At 38.7% G+C, this 13,657-nt stretch overlaps 1 protein-coding gene across 5 annotated transcripts in view; it reads left to right on the top strand.

Annotated features, from left to right (window-relative positions):
• The window catches only part of LOC139974378 (coiled-coil and C2 domain-containing protein 1-like), a 106,640-nt gene that overhangs the window by 13,459 nt on the left and 79,524 nt on the right, over window positions 1–13,657 (top strand). For 2 of the 5 annotated variants that reach the window (XM_071981492.1, XM_071981488.1), the window contains exons 9-20: window positions 737–969; window positions 2,041–2,217; window positions 3,186–3,273; window positions 3,913–4,043; window positions 4,516–4,572; window positions 5,770–5,910; window positions 7,581–7,639; window positions 8,520–8,636; window positions 9,500–9,570; window positions 10,242–10,300; window positions 10,940–11,091; window positions 11,822–11,918. In XM_071981492.1, coding sequence (XP_071837593.1) covers window positions 737–969; window positions 2,041–2,217; window positions 3,186–3,273; window positions 3,913–4,043; window positions 4,516–4,572; window positions 5,770–5,910; window positions 7,581–7,639; window positions 8,520–8,636; window positions 9,500–9,570; window positions 10,242–10,300; window positions 10,940–11,091; window positions 11,822–11,918 — 1,382 coding nt within the window. The remainder of the gene's footprint in view (window positions 1–736; window positions 970–2,040; window positions 2,218–3,185; window positions 3,274–3,912; window positions 4,044–4,515; window positions 4,573–5,769; window positions 5,911–7,580; window positions 7,640–8,519; window positions 8,637–9,499; window positions 9,571–10,241; window positions 10,301–10,939; window positions 11,092–11,821; window positions 11,919–13,657) is intronic. The other 3 variants (XM_071981490.1, XM_071981493.1, XM_071981491.1) reach the window with 2 other exon arrangements.

Genomic DNA, 13,657 nt, shown 5'->3' on the forward strand with positions numbered 1-13,657 from the left:
ACTCAAGGGTGGAGAGAGCATTTATGATAACTCAATGTATTCCTATGAGAAGCTCTGTATGACATGTGCAGTAATTGCAGAGATGAATTGTTTACAGTTGAAGGTACCTTCTCGGATAAATTCCAACCATCATTTATCGTCACTAGCCATCACACTGACAATCAACCGCAAATGTTGAGGTCATATGAACAATAGGGTGACATTGCACACTGTTTAGTAATGTATCGTAAACAGTTTCTTTTGAGGCTGTAGAAGTCCTATAGATGTTTTTCCCATTGAGTTTAATGTTGCATCTGAGGAATTGAATTATCTGTAAAGGGTCTGTTTGTTATACTAGCTCGTCCCAGCCATGCTATTTAAAGAGCCTCAGATGTTTGAGTGGTTACTTTGCCAACAAGGAAAAAGAGTGTAGAAAACAAAAGGTGGAGTGATAGCAGTGATTTCTCATAGCGTACAAACATGTCAAAGTTAAAGTTTAAGCCTAATATATCCTTCAAGCAAGTCTGGCATGTTGTCAAACATGGCGAGGGTATGTACAAGAAGCACAGTCTGTTGTTTGCTATAAGTACAGTACCACACAACATAATTACTTTAATCCCTAAGAAGGCAGCATCCTGCTGTAATGAACAAGTTGTTGCCCACACGCCATAGGGGTTGGATTCATTCAGTTGAGAGTATTGCATTTAGCATTGAGCCCTAAATGAAATGTGCTCAAATGTATTTACAAACTAAACAGAGATACTGCAACCAACAGCAGCACCACCAACGGGTGGCCCTAGCAACGCCCAAGCCCCTCCTCCTCCTCAACCTTCAACGGACGATCCATCCTCATCGGCTCCCTCCATGCCCCAACCCAAGACGGTCCTAGAGGCCCTGATGCAGCGGAGAGAGCGGTACAAGACCATGGCGGACAAAGCTACAGAAGAGAACAACTCCAGTAAAGCCAGAAGGCTTGGGAGGATCGTCAAGGTAACGGTTAAATCTTCTTCGCTAAATTAGGAGTTGCAAAATGAAGAGAACATTTCTGGTGCTTTTCCCAAGCATGAGCTTTTTCCGCGAATTTGCGGAATATCCGTGATTTCATTTCTTCCTTGGGGACAAAACCTATTATCCTAACACACTGTAGCATACGCAAACTGGAGCCTGTACCGCAATTTTTGCAAAGTTCAGTGATATTTTCTTACCCCAGGCTCATCCCTGTTTTCCAACGTAGACTTTTCATTTTCATTCTCTGAAATACTTTTCCAAGGTCACATTGAGTGGTAGAACTGCAGCGTTCCCGGCTTGAACCATTTCATAAATCAGCGTAACTGTGTCAACCTACCGCATAATAGTGTTCGAGGCTTTCAGTTTGGGCTTATTGACATTCCAAATTCACATGAGTGACTCTAATAGAATCCCCAAAAATGTCAAAATATAGCCAAACTGTATGGTAGTATGAAATACAGATATTAAATGATTACTCAGATGTTTGCTCAAATTTTCATAGTCTGAGGGGACTGGAGGTAAAATTCTGACATATTCATGTATGAGTGAAGTCTGTTAGAAGTGCCGATGTTGTGTGATAATTACCCAAACATTGGTATATGAAAGACCAAAGTTTGACCAGTTTGATAAAATGTTCCAAGCTTTTGCCAAAGTTTGATTAACAAATTCTCTGAAGGTTTTTAAGTGAAAAACACAAGCCCCCCCACCCCTAAAATAGATATGATAAGATAATGAGGAAAGTCTTAAATAATATTTTGCAGTACATGAAAATAATCACTATATGGAAAAATAATAGTTGAAATGTATACAAGAGTTGGCAATATTTTGCTTTCAACTTACTCTTGCACTCCGTAGAATGCTATACTTGCTTACCGCAGCAATATTAAAACAAAATATAAAGGGTTACATCATATTATACATCAAAGTAATCACTATATAGAAAACAAATTAATTGAAGTACAGAGTTTAGTACTGAGTTTCCAATATTTTGTTTCCAACCCTTTGCCTTCTGTATCATGCTATACTTTGATGATATGTCTTGTTTTACCGCAGCAATATGAAGACGCCATTAAGATGGAAAGAGCCGGTCGTCCAGTCAACTATGGAGAACTTCCAGAGCTGCCAGACTTTCCTCCCCTTCCAACGACCAAGCAGTCTCAAAGTTCCACCCCAGCTGCAGCTCAACCAGCAGCTGTACCTGCTGCCAGACCTAGCCAGCCCACTGCTCAGGTAATACACTCAGGGATGTGCCCACGCTGGGTGGCACTGTGCGGTCCCGCCCAGCACTAAAAATTTCCGCCCAGTACTGTCTTAATAATTGTGAATCCCGCCCAGCACTATTTTCATCTAAAACCCCGACATTCCTAACAATATATTCATCATAAATTGCAAAAAATAACAAATGTAAATTGTTAGCAAAACTAGTACTTGTGTATGTGCTTAAAAAGCTACACAAGTGCCAGCATTTGGCATCTGAGCACCTTCAAAAATTTCTCAACACCCCCTCCCCCTTAGACCCCTCCCCCTTGACGGCGATCAGTATACCAGGCACTCAGGAAATCCTGGGCACATCCGTGTACACTATAACAGAGATGTCTCATCTCGACCTAGATAGTCAAATTGGCAAATTGGTCATTGGTGATTCTGTGGAATTTGAAATGGTATTTGTTAATGTTAGGTTCTAGATACAGTTAAGATGATAATATCGGTGATCTGTACGATTTCATTTTAGAAAATGAGCATCGGTAATTTGGCCGTAATCGTCAATCTTGTGTGCATCTTTTAACTGGCTTTGTTGCCATGGGAACTGATAAGTACAGTGCGAGCCTTTCATTTAGTGTTCCCTGATAGATTCGTTCCGTCATCAAGGGTTTCGACTGTTTTATCGACGACATTTATGGGTGTCTTTGGGACAATGAAATAAGACCTTTTCTTTGCATTTGTAAGTAACTTTGGAATGAAATTCAGTGAGGCATATCAGTTGTGTAATTTGATGTAGTAAGAGATGATTCATAGAGTAGATGTTGCATAAATGTTTCCAATAATTAAAATAAAATAATGGAGCATTGTATGGGTAATGGGAATATCAAAGAGTGGGACCCCCACCCCCCCCCCCCCAATTGCGGAATTACCAGACAGAATGTGTATACATTCAATCAGGATTTCGTTAAACTCAAAGCTGTTATCATCTTTTACAGAAACCGGCTGGCCCGGGAGGAGGCAGGTCTCAACCTGTCGTGTCCCCATCTGCTGCTCCAACACAACCCAGTCCTGCCCGAAAATCAGGTAAGAGCATGGACAAAATGACCGATTGATTGCTAATCTCCATAATTCTGCAGTTTTTTAAATTTTAAAAATCCGATATAACTTCGATACGTTCATATCTATTTTACAATCGAACCCCTAATGTAATGAATGACACCTAGATATAACATCGTTCCATCACAGCTTTGAGAGAACGATGTGTTCTAAATATCTTGCTTTCTTTTTCCCCGTTTAATCTAAATGATAATAATAATTATAACTCTCAGTTCTTATATATAGCGCAACTTACAATAAAGTCTCGCCACGCTGTACTTAACCCTGGTCATTGGTAACTTGTCACACCTACACACCATAGTGTGCACAATTCAATCTCTCCTGGGGCACCACAGTGCACCACAGCCAAGTGTCCCCTGGAGGACTTCCCATAGGGTGCAGCCACAAACCGGCACACGCAACTTTATTGACAAGTCACCTCGCAAGTCCCCATTTATACAACTGGGTGAAGAGAGGCAATGGAGGTGCCTTGCCCAAGGACACAATGCAATGATCTGGCCAGGGCTTGAACCTGTAATCCTTGGATCACAAGTCCACTGCCTTAACCACTTGCCCACAACGCCCTCACCCTAATCTAAAGTCTCCTATCCTGTGTTTACTCATCAGTCAAAGAATCAATGAATGAACGACAGCTGAAGCTTCTCCAAGAAAAGCAGAAGAAAGTTAGGTTTCTTGCTCTCCAGGCCAAGAAACAAGGAGATATGGAAGAAGCCAAGAGATTGATCATCATAGCCAAGGTTAGACTAGAAAAAATATCACCAGGGAGGGGTCTTATAGTAGTAGTAGTAAGTTGAGTCTTGTCTATCCGACATGCTCAGTGATTAACCTCCGCCACGTATCACTATCTTGCGCAAGGTTTATTGCTTCCTTGAAATTGTCATGAAATTGCGACTTTATTTTTCCAAGCAAGGTAGTCACGGGCCTTCCTACTGGTTAAGCAGTATGGGTTAAGCAGTATGTCTCAATGCTTCTCTTAAAGCAACCTTTGTTGGAGCGCTTTATAGATAGGGGTCTTATAGATATGTCAAATTCATATTTAATTGTTTTTCTGAGTAATACGTTATGATTGAATTAAATTGAGTTATTTATAAAGAGTAGGTTTACATGTGTAATTCAGTTCACACAATGTAAATTTTTTAAGTTCCTTTTTGGAATCAACCAGTTGTCTGTTGCTTTAATTTTGAATTTTCTAATTATTAATTTCTTCAGGGGTTTGATCCAATGATTGAAGCTGCTGAGAATGGCCTTCCAGTCAACATGGACAGTGTAAGTTTAGTAATATTAATAATAATTATAGAGGTAATAATCAGGCAATTTTTTTGTTCTGACGCTTAAGCGACCACAAATGTTGGGGAAGCCGCAAGGACTTATGGATTACAACTTACATGTCGGGTGGCTTCCAACTCAAACATTTTATCGCAAATTTAGAATCTTTTCAATTTACAAAGTCATTTCAGATGGGGGAACTGTAGATTGCTCTTGGATGAAAAACCCACTTTACTATCGCGACCAGGGATCAAACCCTCAAACTACCGATTGCTAAACCTCATTGCTTCAAATACCTTTATCCACTCGGCCACAGCACCCGTAATAACCATGAGCATGTGAATTTATTTTGGAATTGTTTCATTCTTGGAAATGGAGGTAGAGGTGGGGTTGGGTGGGGGCATGAAGGGTGGGTGAGGTGTCTTAAACAAGGGAACTTTTACCAAAACTTGCTCATACTTGGAAAAGTTTTTTAGGTTGGGTACATTGAAATAAGTGATACATTTTGCTCCAGCATAAGTAGAAAATAGAATTTATCAAGTCAATAAGAATTCATAATTTTTGGTTTTTTTCTTACATTGGTTGCATTTGTGTTGTTTGTTTGTTTGTTTCTCGCAATGTAAGAGATCAGAGGGAGGGTAAAACTTTGGAATTCAGGTGTTCAGAAATGTATGCACTGGAAGGAATAGGGGAGAGGTGGGGAATGGGCCCAGTTACAGTTTGGTTGGGGGCAGTGGTGGGTATTAAGTTTCCTCTTACACAACACTCCTTGCTCTCGTATGATGGATACATAAGTATGTTCAGCTCTGAATATTAGAAACAAACATAGCATCATATTTAATTTGTTTCTGAATTTAAAAAAGTATGAAACAAGAGAGAAACTCACCTCAGCAGACTCTGTGTAATTCTATGTGGGTTATACTGTAGATGTAAATGCTTCATCACCACACAACCTTTTGAAGAGCTCCCTCTTTTCCATTCACCATTGGAATATTTGTACAGGCATTAACCCCATCACGCTGTTTGAAATCCAAAAGAAAAGTGGGAATTTGAAAGTTAAATGTTTGAATTTCATTTAGAAACATATCAATCTTTATTCAACATGAAATAGGTTGATCCTTATTTTTTTAAGTTTTAAATTATTTTATTCATTTTTTAACCCCTTCCTTGTTTCGTCCCTTTCCATTTACAATACAGATCCCTAAATTACCAGATGAGGAAGTGAGTCATGCAGTGTCCCCCCCTCTTGATGCAGCCCCCATAGATGCCCAGATCTTGACGGGAGATACAACAGAGATGTACTCGAGATTGATCAGTACCCTGCAGAAACAGATCGAGGTACTGTTGAAGGTCATCCGTATTCCCCCTAAATATAGGCTACAAAGCCCCCCCCCCACCCCACCCCTCCACGTCTGGGAAAACAATTTGGAGAGTCAGAAACTCTCATTTTGTAAGGTTATATCATATTTTGAGCATGCTACATTTTGGGGGCAATACTGATGAAGTTTAGATTGCTGTCAGCTACAGATCCATTCAGATGGTCAACTTGACGGCAAATCACCAAATATTTTACAAATTTTTAGATGCATAGTTCACGATAATTCCATAAATAGCCCAAATGTTGTATTCAAGTTGTAGGACTATGCAAACCCCTCGAGTTATTCCTTTCCTGGACGCTATCGTAAAGTTTGAAGTAATATCGATAAAAGCCATCAGGAGTGAAAGTTCCTATTCTCTCTAGCTCTGGACATATATCGTACGTTAGGCTATCTTTTTTAAGTACTGTCTTACACTGTATCATATTGCCATTAAAGGATGACTTGAAGCAGAAGATTAGTCTCCATGAGTTTTATTTAACCCCACCCCCCCCAAAAAAAAAAAAAAAAAACATTTTGATTGCTAGAAATGTTCAATAGCTATTGAGGTTTTCAAGATATTCACCTTTAAAATAGGCTATAACTCTGTAAAGCTCCTTTAAGACTTCGGATATGATGACATCAATCCCCCAGTGCAGGCCAATATGTTAATATTAATCCATTGTTTCATAAATTCTAATGACTCAATGCGATCTTTATATTAACAAAGAGTAGCACCCTTGGATGACATTCAATATCATTTGTCCTTGACAAATGTTTAATGTCAAGTAAATCATGTCATTCTAGGCCATAAAAATCTTTTATGTTTTCCAATTGAGTTTTGGTTTGCATCTGAGAGAAACTGACCTAATGTTCTGTGTTTTAAGACTATAAAGTCCAGTCACTTTAATTGATGTGCCATGGTAACTTGGAGTAATGGTTACCTTACCTAGATGCAATGGTTAAGCTAGTCAAATATTACATCTGAAGAACTGACCTGATGGTATGTGTATTAGACTATATAGTCCAGCCACTTTTATTGATGAGCCAGTGTAACTTGGAGTAATGGTTACCTTACCTAGAGATACAATGGTTAAGCTAGTCATGTGGTACATCTAAAGAACTGACCTTATAGTCTGTGTATAAGACTATATCGTTCAGTCACTTTAATTGATGAGCCATGGTAACTTGGACCTACAGTAGATGCAATGGTTAAGTTAGTCATGTGCTACATCTGAGGAACTGACCTAATGGTCTGTGTATTAGACTATATAGTCCAGTCACTTTAATTGATGAGCCATGGTAACTTGGAGTAATGGTTACCTTACCTTGATGCAATGGTTAAGTTAGTCATGTGTTGCATCTGAGCGAAACTGACCTGATGGTCTTCGTATTAGACTTAATACTCCAGTTACTTTAATGGTGTTTGTTATAGTCTACAACATGCCAAAATGTTGTGCCTTTTGCCATTCTTTAAACATTTCATACAGTTATTTGCAGAAAGTTATTATTACGATTTGCCATTAATAAAGCATGATCATCTTTGTTCTACTCGAAACATAAATTAAGCTGAGCTGACAAACTTAAAACATTTTTATTTCAATATTGTAATATGTTAGTAATAGCACGTTATTGTTTCTGATTTCTTCATAGCAATGTCAAACCCTTGCACAAGCGTACAGGGAGCTCGGTAATGCCCAGACTGCCAACAGGTGAGGCTGTTTCTCATTCCACTGTGACACTTTAATGTCGCAGTCAATCTCTAAAGTAACACAGAGTAATAATGATATTGTTCTACTGATAACCTTTAAATTCTTATTGATACAGTGATAGTGTCTAAATAAATCTCACAAGTTATTTGGTTCACTGCAATGATGTTATTCAGTGATGGTGCACACCATGATACTTCAGCTCCACACACACTGCTGGACTTTTGACCTAGTTAACGATAGTAGTGAGGACCCACAGTTTTGCAACTGGCCTTCGCACACAGCATGACCGATGGAGAAAACATATACAATTGTTTTCTGTAATTGACCAGTGCTTGTTTATGTCCCATGTCAAATTACTTTCCGTGTGATTGGCTAAATTTGTTAACACTATGCTGTTTTTATTTGTGCACTGCCACACACTGCCAGTTTGGCAAACATTACATGTTGAGTTTTTCCCGACTGATGCCTACGTGACTCAAACTGGAAAACTTGACCAGTCCGTAGTCTTAAGTACCTCAACGATATGTAATAGTTCGGTGCAAACACCACTGTGAGAACATATTGTTATTGTGCACACCACAATGATTATATACAGTGAAAGTGCACACCTCAACGATACCTGAAGTTACAGTTCATACCACCTTGACTATTTAATTATACATTGTTTTGGTGCCACCATGATTACATAGCACTAAGGGACATATCATGATTAGAAACAGTGATTGGACAGTGCGATGACCATGTGACTTTAAGTTACCTTGTGTACCACTCTGACTATATAAATGACAGGGGCACACTACTGTGTTTTAATGGTTATAGTGGGCACACTACCATCATCACAGTTTCAACATGATCAGATAATTGTCTCTTTCTTGCTCAGATTTCAAGAGTACTGTCAAAACAGTCAGGAAGATAAGGACCTGTTGGTGATGGCCCACCAACATAATGATCCTGTCCCAAGGTTTCATTTTGAGCAACGTACAATACCCACGTTGAGGTAGGTGTGGTCAAAGGCCAGGGGTGTGGGTTGGGGGGTGAGATGCATCGGGTTATTTACAAACTGTATTGTTTTCAGGGGGTTATAGTGGTCAAGTGGTTAAGGCAGTGGACTTGTGATCTAAGGCATGCAGGTTCGAGTCCTGGCCAGATCATTGCGTTGTGTCCTTGGACAAGGCACTTTATCTCCATTGCCTCTCTTCACCCAGGTGTATGAATGAGGTAACTTGTAAATATAATTGTGTGTGCCTGTTTGAGGCTGCACCCTGTGGGAAGTTCCCCCGGGGGACATGTGGATGTGGTGCCCCAGGAGAGATTGATTGAATTGTGCTCACTTCGGTGTGCAGGTGTAACAAGTTATGGATGACCAGGGGTTAAGTTGTAAAATTGTGTGAGAGGGCCTTGCCCTTGAACAAGAATGTAAACTAATATATAACTTATGTTTTATAGGCTATAATATACCACTTGAATGAGATCTTGCCAGTATGTTACACACGTAGGTGGGAGAGCAAAGGTGACAGATAGTTGAGACAAACACAGAGTCTTAAGCAGTGTGCACTTCCCACATTGAAATAGATCATCTGAGTCAAGTATTGTGTCATTCGTAGAGGGCAGGGGATACAAACTGAAACATGCAGTACTACTTGACCCCTTTAAATTGGAGGAGCAATGAACAGTATCCATTTAAGTATTTTGGGGGTGGAAGGGATGGGGGGGTGGGGGGAGGGTTATCGATGCGGTAGGAAGGGGACCTGCAGAACACAATGTATTCATCACCATTATCAACCTAAAATTGCAACCGATGATGCTGAGAATCCAGTCTAACCGTCCTCTTGGTTTTGCTTTGTATTTCTCTCTATGCAGAGTTACCCCTGGGCTGAAGAAGGAAGAGGCTGAAATAACAATCATCGAAGGCTCGAATTACAAACAGCAAGGTTTGTTTATATGCAATAGTAAAATGAAATGAACTAAACAACCAACAACCTACCAGATGCTAGGTTTCATTGCTTCAAATGCCATTACCTTTATCCACTCATCAATAGCACAGTGCAGGAAGGAAAAATGGTGAAAATCCCAACAAGACTTCCCTATGGCTGCTGACAAAACTGTTTGATGATATGCCATTCTCCCTTCTCCCCAGACCCTACCCCACCCCCCTCTCCCTTGTCTCTTTTCCATCCCTGTCCTCCTTCCCAGCATCTGCTCCCTTAGTTTATGAATTCTGTTAACGTGTGTTTTTTATTATTTTTTTATTAGGTTATTATTTGTTTTCACTGTATTTATTTCCTTTTTATCGGTTTTGTTTTGTGTGAAGTGCTTTGATACTTTTTGTGATTTAGCTCTATATAAATGACATATTTATTATTATTTTTTTATTTTTATATTATGTTTTATATTTAAGATTGGTACGTTTGTGCGTTAGCTGTGTGATGGAAAGGTCGGTTAGAAGCCATATTCTGCTGGTTTATACCTCATCTTCTGCTTCTCTGTTTTATAAAGATTTACTTTCAGTCTTTTACCTCATCTTTTAGGATTTAATCATTTGTTCATCCATCCTAGACCAGCTCTCCTTTTATGAACAGTTCAATGTCTGATATCTTCACAGGTGGAGGGAGTGGCGAGGAGATTGACACCTTTGTAAAGTTTGAATTTCCATACCCTAGTGTAAGTATCTATAATATTCTACATGACTGTTGGTATGTACTTTGATGAGTACCCAAGTTACCAGGGAGTTATTTAGAGAATTAGTCCAGAGGTAAAACTTATTGTCAACTGATGAAATGAAAATATTTACTAAAGCATCCCGATAATATTTGCCTGCAATTCCTTACATTGCATTTTCATGATGATGGTAATTTAAAACTTGTACAATTTGTACCCTAGGAGTGAACGTGAAGCACACATCAGTGATGTCATTGTTGCACACCGAACTCAAAATGTTTATTTTTTATCTCATCTCAGCTCATCTCATCTTATTTATTTTTTTGTTTTGTTTTGTCACTGACTTGCTTGACCTTGGAGTGGATAGGGTTCCAGCTTTGCTTTAGGGGAATGATCGTGGTTTTATTCATATGCTAAAGCTTCCCAAGTCTGAAAAAAGAAAATTGGATGTAGGCTTTGAAGAAAAACATTATGTCAGTGTGCATCTATGACATCACACCTGTTTGCTTCAAGTGAACATCTGGTACCAAATATTCTTATTTCAAAACTGATACGTAGGATATGAATGCAGTATTTTAAGCTCAACTTTATAATTATTAGCAATTGTCATCAAAGATGATTTATGGACTTTCTTCTCTTCAGGATAAACCTCAAACCGGACAGACTGGTGTGGTCCGAGGAGCAGAGACTGTGGAATACAAACATTCAAGTAAAGTGCAAGTCAATCTCAAAGCCAGGTCTTTTCTCTCTGTTGTCAAACGAAAACAGGCAAAGTTTGAAGTCTTGCATCGTAGGTTAGTGTGTGCTGTTTGGGTTTAAATGTGGCAGGGATGTTGCTACTGGATAATGTCTAACTTGTACCACAAAAAACCCAGCTTTTATACTAGACTGCCTAGATTTTTGTTCTTTGTCCTTCTCCAGTTTATTCCCTACCCCCTCCCTTAATCCTCTCTTTGTCGCTCCACTGTTTATCTCCTACCTCTCCTCTTCCCCTGTTGGTTTCTTTCTTTCTTCTCTCCATTCCTTGTCTACTAATCCCCTTACATCTATCTCTTTGTGATCACCATGCTCATCAACCTGTCTGTATTCTGTGTGTGTTTTTGTCCCTTCTGTTACTGTTACTTGTCATGTAGCCTCTGAAGAATATCCTGCTAGGATCGAAACGTCAGGCCAACTTACTTTTACACATTCTCTTACACAGGCTCTCTAGTGGATAAGCAGTTTGCTAACAGTTTTATTTATTTATTTTTTAATTTTTATTGTGGCATCTTAGGTAACAAGTGAACACCACAAAAAAAAACAAATTAAATGTGTATCAGGACAGGTGGGTTCCTAACGATATTCAATTTTGCAAATTAACATTTTGTTTATCCAACATGATCATAAATAACATTGCATCTACTACAAGTCAGTCCTACATTTGCCCTACTTTTTGCTTCTAATTTCCCAAGTCTCTCATATGTTTTGTACAATTTTCATTCATGTACTATTTCTCTTCTGTTTTTCATTATGAATTAAAAACAGAGGTCTAGGCTTGCTGAGAGGTGACAGGTCCCTGGGTACAGCTTCATTGAAGTTAGCTGATCTTGAAGCAAAACAAGAAATCTCTGCAGTTATACCAGTGAGTATGGTACAAAGTCTCTCTTAAGCTCAGAAGGCTGCATGTTTGAATTCACATCAGGAGATTGCCAATCAAGAGGTTAATTAATATTAATAATTAATATTAATTAATAGTCAAAGATCCAGTCAATCCTTGAGCCCCCCAGCTGCCGCTAAATGTTGTCGTATGTAGTGAATGCTAGTAATAACACGCACATACCGCTTTTACACTCGCAAACCAGAAATGTCAGTAACCAATTGGCAATGGTAGTGCAAGCTGCTGATATCAAACCCTAACATTGCAACAGAGTAATATAAGGGGCAGAGTATAAATAAACTTATGACACACTTGTATCTTGTGACAAACTGTTACTAAAGCTAGGCTATAATAGTAATAACACAAGATGCATGCTTCAGTTACCATTGCCACATTAGTGCAAGCTGCTGATATCATACCCTAACATTGCCACAGAGTAATATAAGGGGCAGAGTATAAATAAACTTATGACACACTTGTATCTTGTGACAAACTGTTACTAAAGCTAGGCTATAATAGTAATAACACAAGATGCATGCTTCAGTTACCATTGCCACATTAGTGCAAGCTGCTGATATCATACCCTAACATTGCCACAGAGTAATATAAGGGGCAGAGTATAAATAAACTTATGACACAATATCAAACTGTGACTAAAGCTAGGCTATAATAGTAATAACACAAGATGCATGCTTGCCTATAACACAGTTCAATACTGTCAGAGGGTTACAAGATGCATGTTTGCCTACAACACAGTTCAATACTGTAAGAGGGTCTCATCTATATAAAAGCAGGTGGCAGAGAGTATCAGTTCATATGTGAAAAGCATCAGGCCATCTTAGAAAGAATGTAAAATGAGAATTGTCATTATCTCAATACATTACATGTATAGAGATATTGTAACAGTAAGTGGGACTCTCTCTTCTCTTAAAAATTTTTCAGCGTCTTCAAACAAAGTTCTTTTTCTCTGGAATTTCCAGAGCAAGAATATATCATATAGACCAACAAAAGTTACTATTTTTTATTCCAGAATTGTATCTCATTCTGTGACTTTTTCACCGATTTATGTCCAAATCAGGCCAATTTGGACTGAAAACACACTTTGACAGACCTATTTTGCACACGCTCCAAAACTTATGTTTTATGAAAGAGAATAGAATAGAACTGTCTTTCAACAGTGGTATCGTCTAAGATAGGGTCCTATGTATTATATATTTTATTAACATTTTAAACTTTCATTTGTTGTTTACAGGTAGGTATTAATAAGAATTTTACTACCTTTATATGACATTTTATGGCTTTTATTTGCTTTATTTGATGTTTAAATGATTTTTCTTTCTTAAAACAACAATGAGCTGCCGCCCCTACTATTAGTAAAAAGGTCCGTTTTTGATGATTAAGCCCCGCCCCCAAGTCTGTTTTGTAGCAGATTGGCTATGACTCATAACAGCTACACGAAAATGGCTACGCTCGCGACCAATTTCTGTAGTGTAGTTAGGTACGCGAGGTGTTAGTGTATTGCATGCTAATTACATTCTGTACTGCTGAATTCCATTTAAGGATAGTACTGGTGTTCAGGTAGCTTTTCAGAGCAAGGGCCATGATAAGTTTGTTTGATTGCCCTTCATGTACTTTGTATAATTACGTATACACATTCTTGTATTTCTGAAGGCTACTTACTGTAGGCCTAGTGCATTTAAGAAATATATATATATATAAGCCTA

This window comes from Apostichopus japonicus, chromosome 9 (assembly GCF_037975245.1).
Source record: "Apostichopus japonicus isolate 1M-3 chromosome 9, ASM3797524v1, whole genome shotgun sequence".
Classification (NCBI taxonomy): domain Eukaryota; kingdom Metazoa; phylum Echinodermata; class Holothuroidea; order Aspidochirotida; family Stichopodidae; genus Apostichopus; species Apostichopus japonicus.